Source organism: Populus trichocarpa, chromosome 4 (assembly GCF_000002775.5).
Source record: "Populus trichocarpa isolate Nisqually-1 chromosome 4, P.trichocarpa_v4.1, whole genome shotgun sequence".
Taxonomy (NCBI): Eukaryota; Viridiplantae; Streptophyta; class Magnoliopsida; order Malpighiales; family Salicaceae; genus Populus; species Populus trichocarpa.
The window spans coordinates 16,815,309-16,832,529 of record NC_037288.2 but is presented as its reverse complement, the minus strand read 5'-3'; the positions used below and the strand labels follow the sequence as shown (position 1 = coordinate 16,832,529).

Genomic DNA, 17,221 nt, shown 5'->3' with positions numbered 1-17,221 from the left:
CATCGCATATCCACCATGGGCAGTCTTGGCAACTTCTCATTAGTTATTTTGTTCCTGGGAACAGTTGTTAAGGATAATCTTGATAATTACGTTAATCAACCAACATGTCCCTTTGCCTTGTAAAAAATGAAGATAAAATAATCAATGAAAAGCTCTAGATAAGTGAACATGGCTACTTTTGGGCTGATTGTATGGGAACATGGGCTCTTGTGATAAGTGATTTTTGTCCTGCAGGACAAGCCTCATTTTTGTAATGCCATGTATAAAAGAAAGACAAAGAGCGCCTTCCGGCAGTCACCTGCTAGCCAATTCTGACCCTAGACAAGGAACAAAATAATTTCAAGGCGGCTAATTATTAATTGTATTCTGGTTCTTTAATTAATTAAATTATATTACTTTTAAATCCATTTTTGTTCCAGTTGTCTCTAGGGTTTTTTTGGCATATTTGGTTCCTTTCTGATAAAAAATAAACCAGTAATTAAATTCCTCCCTCCTTTTATTCTTTTTTCCAAAAGCAACCTCAAATTTCCCATCGTCAAAGCATCCAATTCTTGAAGGTAAAAAAACCCCCTTCATTTCTATTGCTTGTATCTCTATAAATATCATTCTCTTATAATGTCAAATTGTGTTTGTAGAATTTCATTCAGAAATTAAATAATGAGCAGTGCAACTTTCAGTTCTACCTGCTTCTTGAAGGTTAGAATTTCATCTTTTCTACTAGAAAGCTTGAAACTTTAATAGAAAGAGAGGCGTTTGCTTGTTGAAAATTAGTAAAGACTGCGACTTTGTATTTCGAGCTATTTTTTTTTTAATGAATTCAGGGTAGTGAAGTGAAAGTTTCAAGCTTGAAGAGTAAAAATGGAAATTGCAAGCTACATGTTGGTGGGTCAACTTCTTTGTCCACAAAAAGATTGCAGATTTCAAATGCTAAGCAGGAGAAGGAAGTTCGTGTTGCTCTTCTTGGTGCCAGTGGCTATACTGGTGCAGAGGTTTGTGGGTTTTGTTGCTTTTGTGGGCACTGTTAATCAATTATTGAGAGAGGAGTGAAGTTACTATTTTTTGGTGGCAGATTATTAGACTTCTTGCAAACCATCCATACTTTGGTATTACTGTGATGACTGCTGATAGAAATGCTGGGAAGTCGATGGATTCTGTATTTCCTCATTTAATCACACAAAAGGTATCATCATATACTATTGAGTATTGGGTAAGGTTTTGATTGGATTTTTATCAATGTTTACGTATTAGTTGAGTAAGGTGTTCCTGTGTAGCTCTCTTTATGGTGAAACTGAATCTATTGTTTGATACTGCTAGAGTTGACCATTGAGTCTCACCAAAAGGGGGAAAATGTTTTGAAATAGTATACTGTCAGCTTTCTCTTTTGCAAGCGATGCTTGAATTGAATCTGTTTTGATTTGCAGGATTTGCCGGTTTTGGTTTCTACCAGCGATGCAGATTTTTCTGATGTTGATGCTGTATTCTGTTGCTTGCCTCATGGAACCACACAGGTACTTTTTTTTTTTTTTTTCATGTAACATATTTTAACCCATTCAACAATTAATTTGAAAGCTTAATGCAGTTTACCTTCAGCATAGGGAATTTCATTTACTGAGTTTCTTTATGTCAACTAGTATTTGATCCATGTGCTCTTTTTTTCCAGGAAATCATCAAAGGTCTTCCCAAGGGATTAAAGATTGTTGATCTTTCAGCGGTATGCTTTGAATGCAAACTTATCAGTTTATGTTTTTGTATATTATCATGTTTAAGGCGTCATGCAGTATTTTGAAAATTTATAATGCGGTAATATCATGTATTATCTTGTTATTCATTTAGGACTTCCGATTACGAAATGTTTCTGAGTATGAAGAATGGTATGGCCAGCCACACAGAGCACCTGATTTGCAGGTAAAGTTCCTGGAATCTTTCTCCTTTCTCAAAACATCAACCTGGCCTCATGAAGGAAGTTTTAGCTGTTTTCTGTGCTTATATTTCAATTCTCTTTTGTGGAAGGTTACGTTTATTTTTTTCCTTACATTAATGTGTTCTCTTGATGGATTTAGGAAGAAGCTGTTTATGGTTTGACTGAAATTTTGAGAGAGGAAATAAAAAATGCACATCTTGTTGCTAATCCTGGTTGTTATCCAACGTCGATTCAGCTTCCTTTAGTTCCCTTGATAAAGGTATGTGTCTGTTGCAGTTTAATTTCATTTCATCCTGCATGACTGCTTAGTTCCATGCATGTTTTTTCAGCGGAAGATGAATTGTTGCTTTACAATTAGTTTCTTTCAAGGTAGCTAGTTTTCTTAAATTAGAGCACACCCTGAACCTCATCATGTTCTGAATTTTCAGGCCAATCTCATTGAACATAAGAATATTATCGTTGATGCAAAATCTGGTGTGAGTGGAGCAGGTAGAAAATTCAGCATTTTTTTATATCTTGATGCTTGTCTGTAGCAGTAATATGTTTCAATTTCTACTTGCATCAATTTCTTCGGTAGTTTCTGATGTCTGGAAATTGTGCAGGACGTGGTGCTAAGGTGGCAAATTTGTACACTGAATTAACTGAAGGCATCATGTCTTATGGTGTTACAAGGCATCGTCATGGTGAATATCAATCTCAGAAATTGGATCTTGATCCCTTCTTCTTGCAAATTATTGCCTTGACCATGAAGCAAAAGATATGAATTTCACTTGTTATAGTTCGGTTGTATCATAAGGCAATAATATAGATTCTGGTTTTGAATTGCAGTTCCAGAAATTGAACAGGGGCTATCCGATGCTGCGCATTCTAAAGTAACCATCAGTTTTACTCCACACTTAATGCCAATGGTAACAATTGCCCAAGTGTATTGAAGTAATCTTTGCTTATAAAAGAATCCAGTCCAACATTGTTTATTTTTCTGTTCTTTAGACCCGTGGTATGCAATCAACTATCTATGTGGAAATGGCTTCAGGAGTGACAACCGACAATTTGTACCAGCAATTGAAAGTTTCTTACCAGGTATATATATTTTATAAATATTGTGATTAGTTAACACTTTTTCTACTTTATGTACTATGAGACATTACAAATCAATGATATCACTCGGAATACAATCAATGCTTTGACCTGAAATTTGATTAAGGAATGTGTGTTGCACATTCCTTTAATGGTGAAACTGTGTTAATACTTGAGTTATATAAGATGGAAGTTAGTAGTCCAGCCACGATCTGGTTTCTGCTGCCCTTTGTCACATTTTAGTCATTCGTTCTTTCTTTAACTTTTATTGCAGGATGAAGAATTTGTAAGATTATTGGAAAAAGGAGCTGTTCCTCGCACTCATGATGTTCGAGGCTCTAATTATTGTTATATAAATGTATTTCCTGACCGAATTCCTGGCAGAGCAATAATCATATCAGTTGTATGTATCTTCTCCTTTGCCATTGCACTTGACTTTCTCCATCTTTTCATATACCGCTGTTTTCTTCCCTTCTGACTAGCTTAACTTCTAAAACCTTGGTGCAGATTGATAATCTTGTGAAGGGGGCTTCTGGTCAAGCTCTACAAAATTTAAATCTAATGATGGGATTTCCAGAAAACACAGGGCTTGGCTACCTGCCATTGTTTCCTTGAGACTTTTTTACTTTTCTTTGACTGAACATGTAAGCAATTCATCCTCTACTTGGAATAGGCTTTTTGGATGCTCTAATCCATGCTCTTCAAAATATGCTTCTCTTTGATTTAATTCATAGACTATCATTTCTGCTCTCACATCCTCCATACACTCCGTTAGCCTCCCCCATTTGTTCTTGTGGATAGCTTCATCACTTTTTGCAGATGAAATAGTTGGTTTTTGTGGTGCATCGCAGCATTGTAGGGATTTCTTTCTATTGTTTCCTTTGCAGCGTATTTATTATTTGATTGACAGCATTGTTATGGTATACTAATATCTAGGATCATTTATCTTTAAATGCGCAATATAACTCAATGTTCATGGCTGGTTGATTCCTTTTAACGTGCTTTGTCCATTTCAACCTGTTCTTTCACGCCGATTCCATTATTTTCAAGTGTAGATTGAATTTCTAATTGTTAATGCACGTAAGGATGACATGTGACTTTAGAATCATCTGTCGATCTACCTCTCAGTCTGATTTGAACTATTTTCACAAGCTTTTGCAGGTTAGGGTGGAGTGAAATTTTGTCTTTGAGGAGTCTCTACACTCTAGAAGAGCTCAAGAGGAACATGCACTATTAGCTCAATAACTAATAAGATGTCGTCAAGAAATCATAGGTGCAGTTAGATGATGAGATAGCCGATTCAGTGGAGGTCTAATTGTCCAGGCTGTGCTGGTTCCAATATTGTAACTTGTCAAATTTCGTGTTGTAATTTTCATTTACAATAAGAATCAGAAACTTTCTTACCAAAGGCCCGATCAGAAACGATTCGAACCTGATTTCAGGATGTTGTTTGTGTAAGTTTATGGTAGACGACAAGCACGGTCCCGTTTTCCATGAACAAGAGTGCCGAGTCCAATCCTCATGCTTTGTGAAGCGTTAAGAGAAAATATTAATTAAAGAGATTGGAAACAATTCAATGATTTAATATATAATAAAAATGTAAACTATTTATCTCACTTAATCTATTTTTTTATTATTCTTTTGAAAAAAAATCCTTAAAAAGTTCAGTAATCCTGACTTAGCGAACGTAAAGAATGTTATTATTTATCATCCAAAGTTGAGTTGTGTTTTTATAGTTTTGAAACCCGGACTGGCCGACGAGTTAACCTAGGACCAGGTTGATTCGGACATGGAACTGGTCCAGGTCCAAGCAAAACTTACCTGGGAGTTGGCCCTGCGAAACCCGGTCGACCTGGGTAAATCCGGCTGAGACCCGACCCATTTTTTTATATATATATGCATAGAGGTCAAACGATGTTGTTTTAGCCTTTGAAAAGACCAAAATGAAGAATATGAACGATGCACTGATGCAGAAAAGACCAACTTCCTTTCGTGTCTTTGTTAGTTCTCTTTTTATTCTTGCCTCTACACGTGCAAACTGCCTCCAACCGTCCATTTCTTTTGATACAAGCGGCTTCTCTCTCCTTCTCCCAATGGCTAGTAGTTAGATATTTTCTCGTCTGCCCACAACCATTTTTAACCTAAAGATTGGTTTCGGTAATTAAAGAGATTTGTCCTTTTTTAATTTTTATTTTAATATTAAAGTTAGTATTTAAAAGAAATTATTAAATTTGCATCCCAAAATATAAGGGTGTTTCTAAAATTAAAAAAAAACTTGATAATCATTTTTTTAGAAAATCATGAAGCTGTTATCTATTCGCAGTTCTTGACTGTGCATTGTTTCTTCGGGTAATGTATCAGTTCTCTTGTTTTAAATATTTTAGAATTTATGTTGTTGGATGTTTTGTTTTAAATATTTTAGAATTTATATTTGGTTTGTGTTTTGGATATTGAATTAATTTTATGTTGTTAGTTTAAAATTTAAATTTAGTTTATGTAAGTGTTGCATTGTAACTAGTTAGATGTTTTATATAGATGTTTTTTTTTTGTTGATCCGAGTCAATCTATTTGACCCATGATCCAATCACTGGACCTGATAATAACCAAATCGGATTTAAAAACTATAGTGTTTCCCGAGCATCATGGTGTTTGAAAATATATCACCTGTGGTTATTGTTTAAAGTAGTTTTTTTATAAAAGAAAATTAATTTAAATAAAAAAAATTAAAACTTTTTAGAAATTGAACCGTTTTTCCAAAACTGCAAAACGCAGCGGTACTGGATAACGGCTCCTGCTCCTTAAACCCCTGTCACCCTGCAACAACCTTTTCCACCGTGAACTCCCAAAAATCTTTAGAGGGTCTCAAAAACCTATCTTTCTTCGAATAAAAAATGAGACTTTAGCACATAACCATCAATTAGGGCCCTGTTAAAGATTCTCAAAAAATGACGGCGACAATTACATATCCTTCTCATCTGTTATCTGCCTCCTTTCATCTCCGAACCACAACTACTAAAAATGCTCTTCGACTTCAATCTCCTTCCACTCAAGGACCTGAGGTAATAAATTTGTTTCTTTCAGCTTTTTTTTTTGTATAACTTTTACCTGGGTGTTTTTTGAGGGTTTATATGCTTTGTGGATGTTTTTTTCTTGATAGAAGAAGATAGTTTAGGAAATGGGTCTTTAAATCTTGACCTAAATAATGGTTCTTGTAGCGGATTAGAGAGGGTTTGATTGGTTGATTGAGATAAATATGGGTTTGATGTTCTTGTGTGGGGTTTTGTATTGATTATGAGGGTGTTCGTTGTTTTTATTTCCTAGTAAATATCTGCTGGGTTAATGATCCAAAACTAATTCTTTTCAAATCTGCAAAGCAATGGTTTTTCTTCTTGCGTTCTGTGTAGGAAAAGAAAAGGGACTAGGATAACCCAAAATTCCAAAACGAATGGTTGTTTAAGGAATGAATTTTCTGTCATCATTTTAGGTTTTGGGTTTTTTTTCTGGCTAACTTGCTCCAGCCTTTCTGCCTAGAAAGAAGTAACTGCAGCTTTTGATTGAGCTGTAATGACATATTGGCCTTTGAATTCGTATCAGTTTTCAGTGCTCGTCGCTTATTTGATTAAGAAGGTTGAACTGGATCACTGTTTCCCTCTTACTTTTGTGGGCACTTAACAAGACGTAGGCTCTGTTTTTTTTTTGAATTTCAAATCTCACTTTGTTAGTATTTATTGTTAGAGTAATGATTATTGATGTAGCAGACAGTTAATTTTGTATTCTGATTATTTAGGAAAATCTTTTTCCATACATCAATTTGACCTGTGTCATTTCGTCGTTCATCTTTTTATCTTTATTTCTTTTATTCATAACCATTTCCCTGTTGAGGAAGAATCTTGGCATAGGGGAAAATGCTGTCATGTCTACGATATTGTGTTTTAAATGGGAAACTGGATACTCTGATGGGGGATATGTAACTAGATTGCTGTTCCATTTTTGTTAATATGGTGTTTGTATTTTGCTGAAGCACCAGCATCCTGATTTTATAGAATAGACGGATGCCCTGTGATTACATAAGAAACAGATAAATTATGATCCTGTCCACATCATATTTATTACTCTTGTTGAGCATATTTTATTTCTAGCAGAGGTCACCACACTATCTCAAAGCTGGTAGCAGTCATCTGGGTGTTAAACTAAGTGGGGTCTTCCAGAAGACTAGGCTCAACATCTCTTGTGCAATAAACATGGCCGCTGGACAGTCTGGTGATCCTGAGAAGATAAATTTTGACCATCTAATGAATAAAGCAAGAAAAATCTGGGACCGTTCTCCTCAACCAGTCAAGAGCTTCCCCTGGAAAAGAGCATTGGAGAACTTCATTCAGCTCATCCTTGACCTATTTGTGATGGTTGTCAAATATTTGTGTGTGCCTTTACTGGCGGTTTCCTCCCTTAGTGAGATGTCATATTGCGCGCATCAGAAGAAGCTGCTCCTTGTCCCAATTCCACTACTCATTGGCATCATTGTTGCCGGGGTCGTAAAGGAAACTGCCTTAGAACTATCTCCGCTTCTCAAGGTAGAACTGTTTATCAAGTGTTACTTTACCACTTAGGAAATGGTAGCCCATTAGTGATTATCCACATTAAGTAGCACATCCCCACCCCCCAATAATCCAAGGTGTGAAAATGGCTTTATCACCAGATATTGAATTATGAATGGAGATGCATAAGGACCAGCTAGTTCCCTCTCGAGGATAGATCCACCTAGAATGCATAACCTAACCCGAAAAGAGAACCAATGAGATTGACCACGATAGGCGCTCTGATTATTATTTTTTCCCCTCTCTCTTTTATATGTGTGTGTTCAAAAGAAACTTTGCATGTTTTCTGTTTGAATGCCCCTTTTGCCAATCAGCCTTTTTTGATGCTACTTCTGAGCACCTTTGAGCAATTGTTTTCTTTTTTGTGAGTTATGTGGTTTGATCTGTTTGTTTGTGGACAAAGTGAAGCAAACGAATGCTTTGCTCATCTAATTTGTCATCTGAATATATTGACAGGATGCTGAAGTTCCATGGCATCTGATTGTCACTGCAATAGTCTTCACATTGATCAAATTGCCAGGTCCTTATTATCCATACTGGGGGCGTATATTTATTCCACACTTTGCAAATGGAGTGTTATGGAGGACTCTGTTGTTTGCATTTTCATGATGTATGATCCACAAAGTCAGCAGGATCAACAATGTGGGAGATTTTAGTAAAGAGATAATTATAAACTTGGTGTGCAAACTTTTTTAATTACTTCTATTAGAATGTCCCTACGTATATTTTTGCTAGTGAATATATGAACTTTCAAAGTTTTTCTAATCTAGAGTTTTTGTTAGATTTTTGTCAAATATATGCTGGCATCGTGTGGCTGTTGGAGTGATGCATGCATGAACCGTCTGCTGCTCTTTTACCCTCTTTTTTTTTTCCTTCTAATTGGGTGTTTGTATTTTCATTTTTGCTAATTGAGTGTGTGTTTTACTATTATAAAGTATATGTAGGCTTGAAATACCACAAGGGATAGTCTTCTGCTTATGATGTCTAGCTCCATTAGCTCGTGAGTGAGCTACTTCATTGTTATGTCTATAGACATGCTTACAAACTAAAAGAATTATGTTATTAACAAATTTTACCCTCTAAAGACAGAAAGTAGCTCTACATCTTGAAAGATGATCAGACCAATTTTTAGTTTAATCTTCGAATTATATTTATTTATGTCTTTTTAAAAATGTCACCCCCATATCAACGGTCTTGGATTCATCCTTGAATATGTGAGAGTTAATCAAAGATAGTTTAACTATTAAAAAAAACCAGTCAATCAATTCGTAAATCTTTTTGACCTCATGGGAACAAAATTAGGTGAAAAACGCCTCAATCCTCCTTTATTATAACCTTGTTATGTTTGAAGAAACATGAAGGTTCAGGATAATCCTTTGCATCATAATGACAACAATTACTTTTATTTTAGAAAACATTTTAATAAAAAAAAACTGGTTGTCTATGATTTTTATAGATGTATTTTGCTGAAAAATTTAGTTTTAAAACCATAATATAAAACTTGGGATGATATTAAGTCACGAGTGGATCCGTGGCGCAATGGTAGCGCGTCTGACTCCAGATCAGAAGGTTGCGTGTTCGATTCACGTCGGGTTCAATCTGCCTTTTAGTTTTTTAAACTAAGAAAAGAATCAAAAGATACAGAAAAATTAAAAGGAAGTGTCTGAGCCCGGGTTCGAACCGGGGACCTCTAGTGTGTGAGACTAGCGTGATAACCAACTACACCACCCAGACATGGCACCTTCTTCGTACCTCAGGCTCTTATTTGGTAATATAAAGAAAATAATGGTGCCCGACTGCCCGTTAACCCACGAACAAAGAAGCTCTCTCTGAGAGAGTAGTATCATTGCTATGGGAATGACAAAATTTAATTCGAATGTAATGGATACTATCCAAACTAACCTGAATTGATGAATTTTTTATAATTATTTTTTTCAATATATATATATAATTTCATCATTAAATATGTATACATATTTTTTTTTATGTTAAATAATGGATATCCGAATATATATATATATATATATATATATTCAAAATTCAATGAATAAAGTTGAATATCTAAATTCCTTGTCTTAACAAGTAAGTGGATAAAATAAGAAAATAATAAAACCTCAATCCATTGTCATCAGGTTTAGGGATGCTACCTCAGGCCAAACCAGTAGAAGTTCTAATCATCAGTCTCCTCTAAGGTGTTCAGCAACATGAACCATTTCCCCTTGTCTCGCACTGGTTGTCTTCGTTCACAATGAGGCGTTTAGATATCTTCCATTATTTTGTAATGATTTGAACCAAATCATCCGAATTTTGCTGCTTGCTTCCATACCCCAAAATGGCTGTGAGGCTAAGATGCTTTACTAATGAACAGCTTTGCCAAGAAATTATGTTAGAGATGTCGAAGTTTCATATGACACGCATTCTTTATAAGAGAGAACGTAATGTTCTCCCGTAGCCAACAGAAGCACCAATGACAGCCAAACCCTTTTGTCAAAGGCCTGTCCACGCCCTAAATATTCCAGCAAACAAAAAGTTCCGGGAGTGGAAATTATTGCAGAAACAAGGAAAAGCAATATGATTCAAGATAAGATGTAAAACTTTATTACATGAAAGTTTTACAAAGAGTACACGGACAGTATATTATATGCCACTTGAAGGTGTGAGAACACATCACAGAAGAACAGAAGGTGCTAACATAACGGGACACCTGCCATGCAGACGGGATTTTTTCAGCAGATATTACAAATTCCTTACCCTCAAATCCTCCAACATATATAGAAACTTTGCCCCCCGCTCTCTTACAGTCACTTTCACTTCCACAGCCAACCAGTAAGGCATTCTAGATAATCCTTCATAGGTAGGCATTCACATTGCATATACTATCTCTCCACTGCTATCAAGGTCAAGCTCCGGATCACTCTCTAGGTCCTCCTCCATTTCATCATCAATGTCCAAGCTGCCAGTCAAATAATGGTTGAGACTTGGGGTGCCAGCTGCAGGTATGGTGGCTTCGGTTATTATTTGCATTATCTCATCAATGCTCTGCATTGGTTGATCGGGTTCTTCAAACTGGTTATTCATATTATTTTCCACCATGAGATCTGCTGGGAAATTCTTTAGAAACCAGTCATGATTCCTGATCTCAGGAATGGTTATCCTCTGTTGCAAAAAGGTATTCAGGTTAGAATCTTTACCAACAAATAGTCAATAATAAAGCCAAGAGGAGGGGGGGGGGGTTAAGGAGTTGGGACAACACATTGAAGAGGTAAAATAATGAGCCTGAGGAAAGAAAGTCCATGACAGTGAAGAATAATATTAATCATTTGACATAAAATAAGCAATCAAAATACTGTTTTTGAGAAGGACAACTGGTAATGATTGTAAAAATGCTAACACAGTCTACCTTTGCAGGATCAGCTACAAAAATTCTCGAGATTAGATGTTGGCATTCAGGAGATATATGAACATAGTCAGGGATTGAATACTGGACATTCAAAATTCGCTGCAAGAAACAACAAAATATGTTGGTAAAGGATCTCAGAAAGCTCCCACACTCAGCGAAGAAGAGAGATGATGCATTACGTGGATTGTACTGCGAAAATTCCTAGGTTCATCAGGGTCCTCAAAAGGGTAAGCCCCAACCAACATAACGTATAAAGTTACTCCACAAGACCATACGTCTGCAATCTGGAAGATAGAATTAACAGCAAGTGATCAGTATGATATTGAGGTCTAACATACACATTTGCAGTGCATAAATGACATCCTTGCTCCAGTGTTATTACAAGACTAGTTTATGAGATCCTGGTTTGTGTGTGTTAGGAATTGAGGTTGCTTCTCATGCATGTTCAGAACTGTTGTGGGTTGTTCTGAAAAAGCCATCTAAATACCAAACACAGATGAAGGCAACTGCTGCATCCAGACAGCATAAATGGTCCGTATATTTATCAAGCATAATCTACAAATAAGTTATTGCAAGACATTGGTTTCCATTGATGAAAGTGACTAATTTCTGTAATCTCCTACCTTACACCTACAAGATTCAGGCAGGGAAAACCCAAAAAGATAATAAATGAAAGATGAACAACAGAGATTATCCATGTTATTTATAAAAGTTTTACTCTGTAACGCTCATATATGTTGAATCAAGTAAATAAGCATCTGTTAGCTCATATAAGTTGAAACAAGTAAATAAGCAGTAATAGTACCTTGCCATCGTATTCCTTCTTAAGTAACACTTCAGGAGCAATATAAGCAGGAGTTCCAACAGTAGATGTTGGTTGAGAGTGCAGCACTGATGACTGTTGAAGGCACATAAAGACAATTTACAAGTATATCAGCAATTGATTAAAACAATGGCATCAAATAAACATAAAATCAATTTCTATTTGCCATGATTGAGCTAACATATCATACATAAAGAGCGGACAATGATTCCAATAAGATCCACGGTTCACAGAACAAGAAAAAACTTTACAAATATTCATCCATGATCCTATAGGCATCCAATCGAATGGATTTTGTTTCAACAATATAAGTGTAAATAATAAGCAATCTTCTACCTTAGAGTAACCAAAATCACAAATCTTCAGACGAGGAGCTGGGCTTCCATCCAACAAAGTATTCTCCAATTTCAAGTCACGATGGCACACTTGCTTCACAAAGGAACGCATTAAAACATCAAAACCCCTCATACTTTTTGCTAAAGTAAGAACACTAAGCAAAGGCAGAAATGAATACATGATTTACTAACCATTGCATGGCAGTAGCTAACTCCTGATATAAGTTGTTGAAAGAAAAAGCGTGCCTGCATTTCAAGGCAGAGTACATTAAAAACAATTAGGCGCACTAAAACATACCATGTCTAGGGTAAGAACCTCATCCTCGCTGAAGCGACCAGAATTGCATATGCGCTCAAAGAGCTCTCCACCAGACGCATATTCCATTACAATCGCCAAATGAGTTGGGGTTAATATGACCTATAGTTGTGTCATGGAGTTAATGAATAAAAAGTACCTCTTTGAAAAGAAAAGAAATGATAAGAAGGAATTGACAGACCTCTTTGAATCTGACGATGTTGGGATGCCTAAGCGACCTGTGGTTAATGATTTCCCTTTGCACATTTTCATCTATCTGTTACACAGCAAATAAATTAAGGTTAATTTATCTATAGCTGAATTGCTGCACATGAAGTACCAAGGGTGCCTGTATGACACCCAGAAATGCTGACTCCTCGATCAATAACATAGATATAGCTCTACATTAGTTGTCAGAACACAAACTAAAAAAGGATGGCCAATTTAAAGAAACCTAGGTTCCAAGACTCACAGGGTGCTTCATTTGAAAACTAATTTCCAGCTTCTCTATATTTCTTTAACTGGAAAATTACTGCACCTGTAGCCATGCACACACCACAAATTCATGGCAATAACTGGAAAATTACTGAACCTCTAGATTGGTTGTGTTTTTGCTCTTGACTATTATCCCCATATTGACAAAATTAAGACCCCGGCCCCCCAATTCAGCTCAAACTAAAGACAAATTCAATCAAACCAAAAAAATCTCTTAAAAAAGCAAAAACAATCGACCAAAAAAAAACACTAGTACTAACCTTCTCACCTCTCTCGATATACTTAACAGCAACAAGTTCATCAGCCTGTTTGTCCCTCATCAACCTGGCGACCCCGAAATTCCCTGACCCAATATCTCTCACTAACTCATACCGGTCTCCATCGTGCATGATCGGCATGTCCATTCCCGGCCCCACTGTCATCACTGATCTATCCATTTCTCCTTCTAACTATCTACTTCAAATATATCTGTCAAAAAACCAAGAATCCACAAGAAGAAGAAGAAGAAGAAGAAGAAAAGAGGGCTCAATCAAAATAACTCACATTATCAGCATCACTAGAGAAAACCCTTTCGAGAGAGATCGAAATAGAACTATACGTGGACCGAAAGATTGGATTTTTAACCAAAAAACACGTGAAAACCTCACCAACCCTTTATGGGTTTTTCAATTATTTTTTTTATTAGAGAATGGGAGTTGCAGAGATATAAAATAGAGAAAGATATATAGAGAGAGAGCTCGCGATAAAGTTTGCTTAGTATTATTTTTTTTTTTTACTCCTCTCTAAAAACTACCTCTTTACGCCTTCTTTCTTTCTATCTATAACCAAAAGAAAGAAAACAGAGTTTTGTCCTTCACTTTGCTTTTACTTTTTTTTCTTTATTGCTTTTGAGTTTGAGTTGTGTTTTATCCAAAGCCTTTGAAAAGGAAAAGAAAGAAAACAAACACCTTTTGCTTTCCTTTGTGAATTTTTTTTTTTTCCTTATCGAAAACCATTTTGTTTTCTAAGGATCCGTTTTGAATTAGCTATGATTTTTTGTTTTTAATTTAAAAAAAGTTATAAATTATAATTTTTTAAAATAATAGTTGATATTAGCTAAAGAGTTAATAAACACTTAGAATTTATGTTGACAGTCACATTCAAAATAGTGATTTCTAAACTGGCATTGAAAGTGAGTGGAAGTTAATTTTCTGAGGTGCTGCAATGACATGAGAGTGTCCACGTTGTTTCGATGAGTTATTAAGGTTTCTGTTTAAAAAAAAAAACTTTCAAGGGTTTGGTCTGAACGGTGATGGTAATGAAATGACTGATAGGGGTATGGAGTTTGGATATGGTATCATTTCACAGGTCACGAGGACGGAGGAGGAGCTTTCTGATTCGATGCGGGGAGGAAGAGGTTGCCATTGTGGACACTTCCTTCTTTCCTTGTCTCATGTGCTTTCTACTTTAAAGTTAGGGCATGCTTGGAATCAGCTTTCAGATTGTGTCTGCCATTATTAGATTGTATTTTTTAAAGTATTTTTTTTAAAATATATTAATATAATTTTTTTTAATTTTTTATATTAACATATTAAAACTATAAAAAAATACTAAAAAAAGTCAAATTAACGGTGTTTGAAAACCTTGTCCGACAGGTTGATCCGAGCCTAGGACCAGGCCGGGTCTAAGTAAAAACTAGCTAGGGATTTTGCAAAGCGAAACCCGATCGACTCGGTTATATCCAGCTGAGACCTGATTTTTATACACACACACACACACACACGTAAAACGATGTCGTTTTTGTCTTTTACGATTAAAAGGCCATAACGATTAATGATGAAGACAGAAATGAGAAAACCTAATTAAAGAAATCTCCAAAGCCATTTCAGTTGCGATTCGCGAAGAAGAGCAGATGAGCAGAAGACTCTTGATCACTGTTTCAAATCTGCGAATAAGTTAGCTGAAGCTGATGTTACTTGTTTCTCTTCACGACTCCCCTTCTTTCACTCTCTCTCTTCTTTATTCTTTGCCTCTTTTTTGAACTTGCAGTTCTGGATCTGATATCAATTCTTTCTTATTCTCACACCCACAGGTATGTTTCTCTGTTCTTTTCATTTCTGCAACTTATTAAAGTCTTTGTCTCAATGTTACTAGAGAATCAATAACTGTATATAAAGGATTCATTTTTCTTCATTTATTTCAGTTATTTCTTCGTAAGCTGCATATCATGTTCGTTTGATGTGCTTGACAAAGAAGAGGACTTAGCTGACTAATTTAGTAGTGCAAGCCTTATTGTTCTGCAATCCCGATATATATATATTGTTCTGGGTTATATATTCTTTGTTGGTGGATTGACTATCACACACTCCTAAATACTAATCTTGTAGATGAGTTTCCTATCATCTCATTTTCGGTCATGTATTGAAATGTTGTATGAGGAATTTTTGTGTTTTCTATTTTTTGTTTCTTCCGTTTGTTTCTCATATATATTCGTTTTGATGTTCTGCTTATTGTGGGAGTTATTTTATGTTTCTTCTGTTAGTTTCCCATATTTTTGCAATATTGAATAGATTTTTCTGTTTTCTGTTTCTTCCCATAGTGTCCCATGTTCTGTAACTTTATTTTTCATATCCTGAGGTTTTTTTTTTCTCGTTTAATATAGGTCCTTAAAATGTTTTCTCAAGATGGTAGTACTCCAAATAATGATCCTTCAACAGCCCAATCATCTTAACCTTCAATTTTCATGTCAAATGGTAGTAAAGGAAAAACAGATTTGGCATAGGGTCATTGTAGAGAAGCTCCTGAACTTAGTGTTAGATGTAAAAAAACTAAATTAGTATGTTTATATTGTGCTAAAGTATTTGCGGGTGGTGGTATTAATCGATTTAAGCAACATTTAGCTAGAGCTAAAGGAGAAGTTGAACAATGTCGCAAATGTCCTCCTGATGTTCGACATCAAATGCTTTTGAATCTTAAAGGAAATGCTTAAACAAAAAAAAAGAGTTAGAGAAATGCAAACAAATTTCAATCCATTTAATGCACAACAAAGGGAGCATGAAGAAATGATGATTAGGCAATTAGAAGATGATGATGATGAGGAGGATGTCATTACTAAAAAACATATGTTACCACCAGATGTTGCAAAAAAGAAAAAGAGTCAAAGCACCAGCACTGTAAAACAAACGACTGCAAGTTATGGAAAGCAAAAGGAATCTGCAACATTAGGGGCATATTTCATATCGAGAACAACTCCTGATGCTCAAAAGTCTCTCAAGAACTATTGGCAAAGGAAGGAAGCATTTGAACGGTGTGATCTTGCTTTAGCGAAGTGGATGATTGATGCATGTGTGTCATTTAATGTTGTTAACTCTATGTATTATCAACATGTCATAGACGCTCTAACAGTCATGGGTCCTGGTTATAAAGGACCAAACTTGCATGTTATTCGTGGTTATTACTTGGCAAAAACAATTGATAAAGTCAAGATTTGAAAGAAGACTGGTTGCACATTAATGGCTGATGGATGGACAGATCAAAAGAGGAGGACTTTAATTAACTTCTTAGTATATTGTCCTAAAGGAACAGTTTTTTCGAAATCTGTGGATGTATCAGATGTCTCAAAGACTGCTAGATTGTTGCATTGATTATTTAAAGAGGTTGTTTTGTATATTGGGGTAGAAAACATTGTGCATGTGCTGATTAATAATGCTTCTAATTATGTTGCTGCTGGCCAAGTTATTGATGGAAAAATTTCCTTCAATATTTTGGTCTCTTTGTGCTGCTCATTGCATCAACCTCATACTCTAGGACATTGGTAAATTGTAGTCAGTTTGTTCTATTATTGAGCATGCTTCTGGTATCATAAAGTACATTTATAATCATTGTTATTCATTGTATTTGATGAGGAAGTTCACTGGAGGAAAAGAAATACTTCGTTCAGCTCCTACTCGTTTTGCTACCAATTTCATTGCATTGCAAAGCATTTTAGCTCATAAAGATGAGTTGAGAGCTATGGTGACATCTAGGGAATGGGTCTCATCTACTTATGCTAAAGATAGCAAAGAAATTTTTTTTGTTGAGAGTGTGCTAAACTCTCTGTTTTAGGAAGAATGTGCAATAATTGTGCGAATGAGTGAACCTTTAATTCGAGTTCTACGAATGGTTGATGGTGATGATAGACCTTCATTGGGATATTTGTATGATGCTATTCATTACGCAAAAAAAGAAATGTTGAGGAGATTTCAAAAGAAAAGGGCTAGAGTGCAACCTTTCATAAATATTATTAATAATCGGTGGGATGG

General features: G+C 35.6%; 3 protein-coding genes and 2 non-coding genes across 12 annotated transcripts; 3 read left to right on the top strand and 2 right to left on the bottom strand.

The window, feature by feature from the left end:
- Positions 1–307: 307 nt before the first annotated feature.
- Positions 308–4,499, top strand: LOC18097836 (probable N-acetyl-gamma-glutamyl-phosphate reductase, chloroplastic). Of its 3 annotated transcripts, none has more exons than XM_052452094.1 (15): positions 308–557; positions 636–696; positions 822–989; positions 1,070–1,207; positions 1,422–1,508; positions 1,661–1,711; positions 1,834–1,905; positions 2,061–2,180; positions 2,350–2,410; positions 2,524–2,604; positions 2,750–2,829; positions 2,912–3,001; positions 3,273–3,401; positions 3,506–3,642; positions 4,151–4,499. In XM_052452094.1, exons 2-14 carry the CDS (start codon positions 658–660, stop codon positions 3,611–3,613), a joined length of 1,224 nt encoding a protein of 407 aa, XP_052308054.1. In that variant the 5' UTR covers positions 308–557; positions 636–657; the 3' UTR covers positions 3,614–3,642; positions 4,151–4,499. The 3 variants fall into 3 exon arrangements, with proteins under 3 accessions (XP_052308054.1, XP_052308053.1, XP_024454561.2); XM_052452093.1 differs by having other exon boundaries at positions 309–557; positions 4,160–4,499; XM_024598793.2 differs by having other exon boundaries at positions 311–557; positions 1,070–1,180; positions 4,160–4,499.
- Positions 4,500–5,748: 1,249 nt separating this feature from the next.
- On the top strand, positions 5,749–8,358 carry LOC18097835 (uncharacterized). 2 transcript variants are annotated; one of them, XM_024598886.2, is made up of 3 exons: positions 5,749–6,057; positions 7,138–7,569; positions 8,050–8,358. In XM_024598886.2, the coding sequence occupies exons 1-3, from the start codon at positions 5,944–5,946 to the stop codon at positions 8,200–8,202; spliced, it is 699 nt and encodes a 232-aa protein (XP_024454654.1). In that variant the 5' UTR covers positions 5,749–5,943; the 3' UTR covers positions 8,203–8,358. The 2 variants fall into 2 exon arrangements, with proteins under 2 accessions (XP_024454654.1, XP_006384460.2); XM_006384398.3 differs by having other exon boundaries at positions 5,750–6,057; positions 7,141–7,569.
- A 760-nt stretch (positions 8,359–9,118) lies between these two features.
- On the top strand, positions 9,119–9,190 carry TRNAW-CCA (transfer RNA tryptophan (anticodon CCA)). The gene has a single exon. It is a non-coding gene; the product is annotated as a tRNA-Trp (tRNA).
- Positions 9,191–9,253: 63 nt separating this feature from the next.
- TRNAV-CAC (transfer RNA valine (anticodon CAC)) lies at positions 9,254–9,327 on the bottom strand. Its single transcript has one exon. It is a non-coding gene; the product is annotated as a tRNA-Val (tRNA).
- Positions 9,328–10,165: 838 nt separating this feature from the next.
- On the bottom strand, positions 10,166–13,786 carry LOC18097834 (serine/threonine-protein kinase SRK2E). 5 transcript variants are annotated; one of them, XM_052452092.1, is made up of 10 exons: positions 13,485–13,786; positions 13,210–13,394; positions 12,649–12,723; positions 12,468–12,569; positions 12,344–12,397; positions 12,153–12,245; positions 11,799–11,891; positions 11,173–11,277; positions 10,994–11,092; positions 10,166–10,749 (listed from the first exon to the last, which is right to left on the bottom strand). In XM_052452092.1, the coding sequence occupies exons 2-10, from the start codon at positions 13,240–13,242 to the stop codon at positions 10,456–10,458; spliced, it is 948 nt and encodes a 315-aa protein (XP_052308052.1). In that variant the 5' UTR covers positions 13,243–13,394; positions 13,485–13,786; the 3' UTR covers positions 10,166–10,455. The 5 variants fall into 5 exon arrangements, with proteins under 5 accessions (XP_052308052.1, XP_024455993.1, XP_024455994.1 ...); XM_024600225.2 differs by having other exon boundaries at positions 13,202–13,409; positions 13,485–13,784; XM_024600226.2 differs by having other exon boundaries at positions 13,202–13,390; positions 13,485–13,784.
- Between the last annotated feature and the right edge of the window lie 3,435 nt (positions 13,787–17,221).

Excerpts from the sequence above, each read along its gene's own strand:
- LOC18097836 (XM_052452094.1), top strand. The coding sequence starts at position 658 with ATGAGCAGTGCAACTTTCAGTTCTACCTGCTTCTTGAAG. Across the intron at positions 697-821 it reads GTTCTACCTGCTTCTTGAAG|GGTAGTGAAGTGAAAGTTTC; the intron begins GTTAGAATTTCA and ends TAATGAATTCAG. Across the intron at positions 1,208-1,421 it reads CATATACTATTGAGTATTGG|GATTTGCCGGTTTTGGTTTC; the intron begins GTAAGGTTTTGA and ends TTTGATTTGCAG.
- LOC18097835 (XM_024598886.2), top strand. The coding sequence starts at position 5,944 with ATGACGGCGACAATTACATATCCTTCTCATCTGTTATCTGCCTCCTTT. Across the intron at positions 6,058-7,137 it reads CTTCCACTCAAGGACCTGAG|CAGAGGTCACCACACTATCT; the intron begins GTAATAAATTTG and ends TTTTATTTCTAG. Across the intron at positions 7,570-8,049 it reads AACTATCTCCGCTTCTCAAG|GATGCTGAAGTTCCATGGCA; the intron begins GTAGAACTGTTT and ends ATATATTGACAG.
- LOC18097834 (XM_024600224.2), bottom strand. The coding sequence starts at position 13,378 with ATGGATAGATCAGTGATGACAGTGGGGCCGGGAATGGACATGCCGATC. Across the intron at positions 12,724-13,201 it reads ATATCGAGAGAGGTGAGAAG|ATAGATGAAAATGTGCAAAG; the intron begins GTTAGTACTAGT and ends GCTGTGTAACAG. Across the intron at positions 11,278-11,798 it reads AGAAGGAATACGATGGCAAG|ATTGCAGACGTATGGTCTTG; the intron begins GTACTATTACTG and ends TCTATCTTCCAG.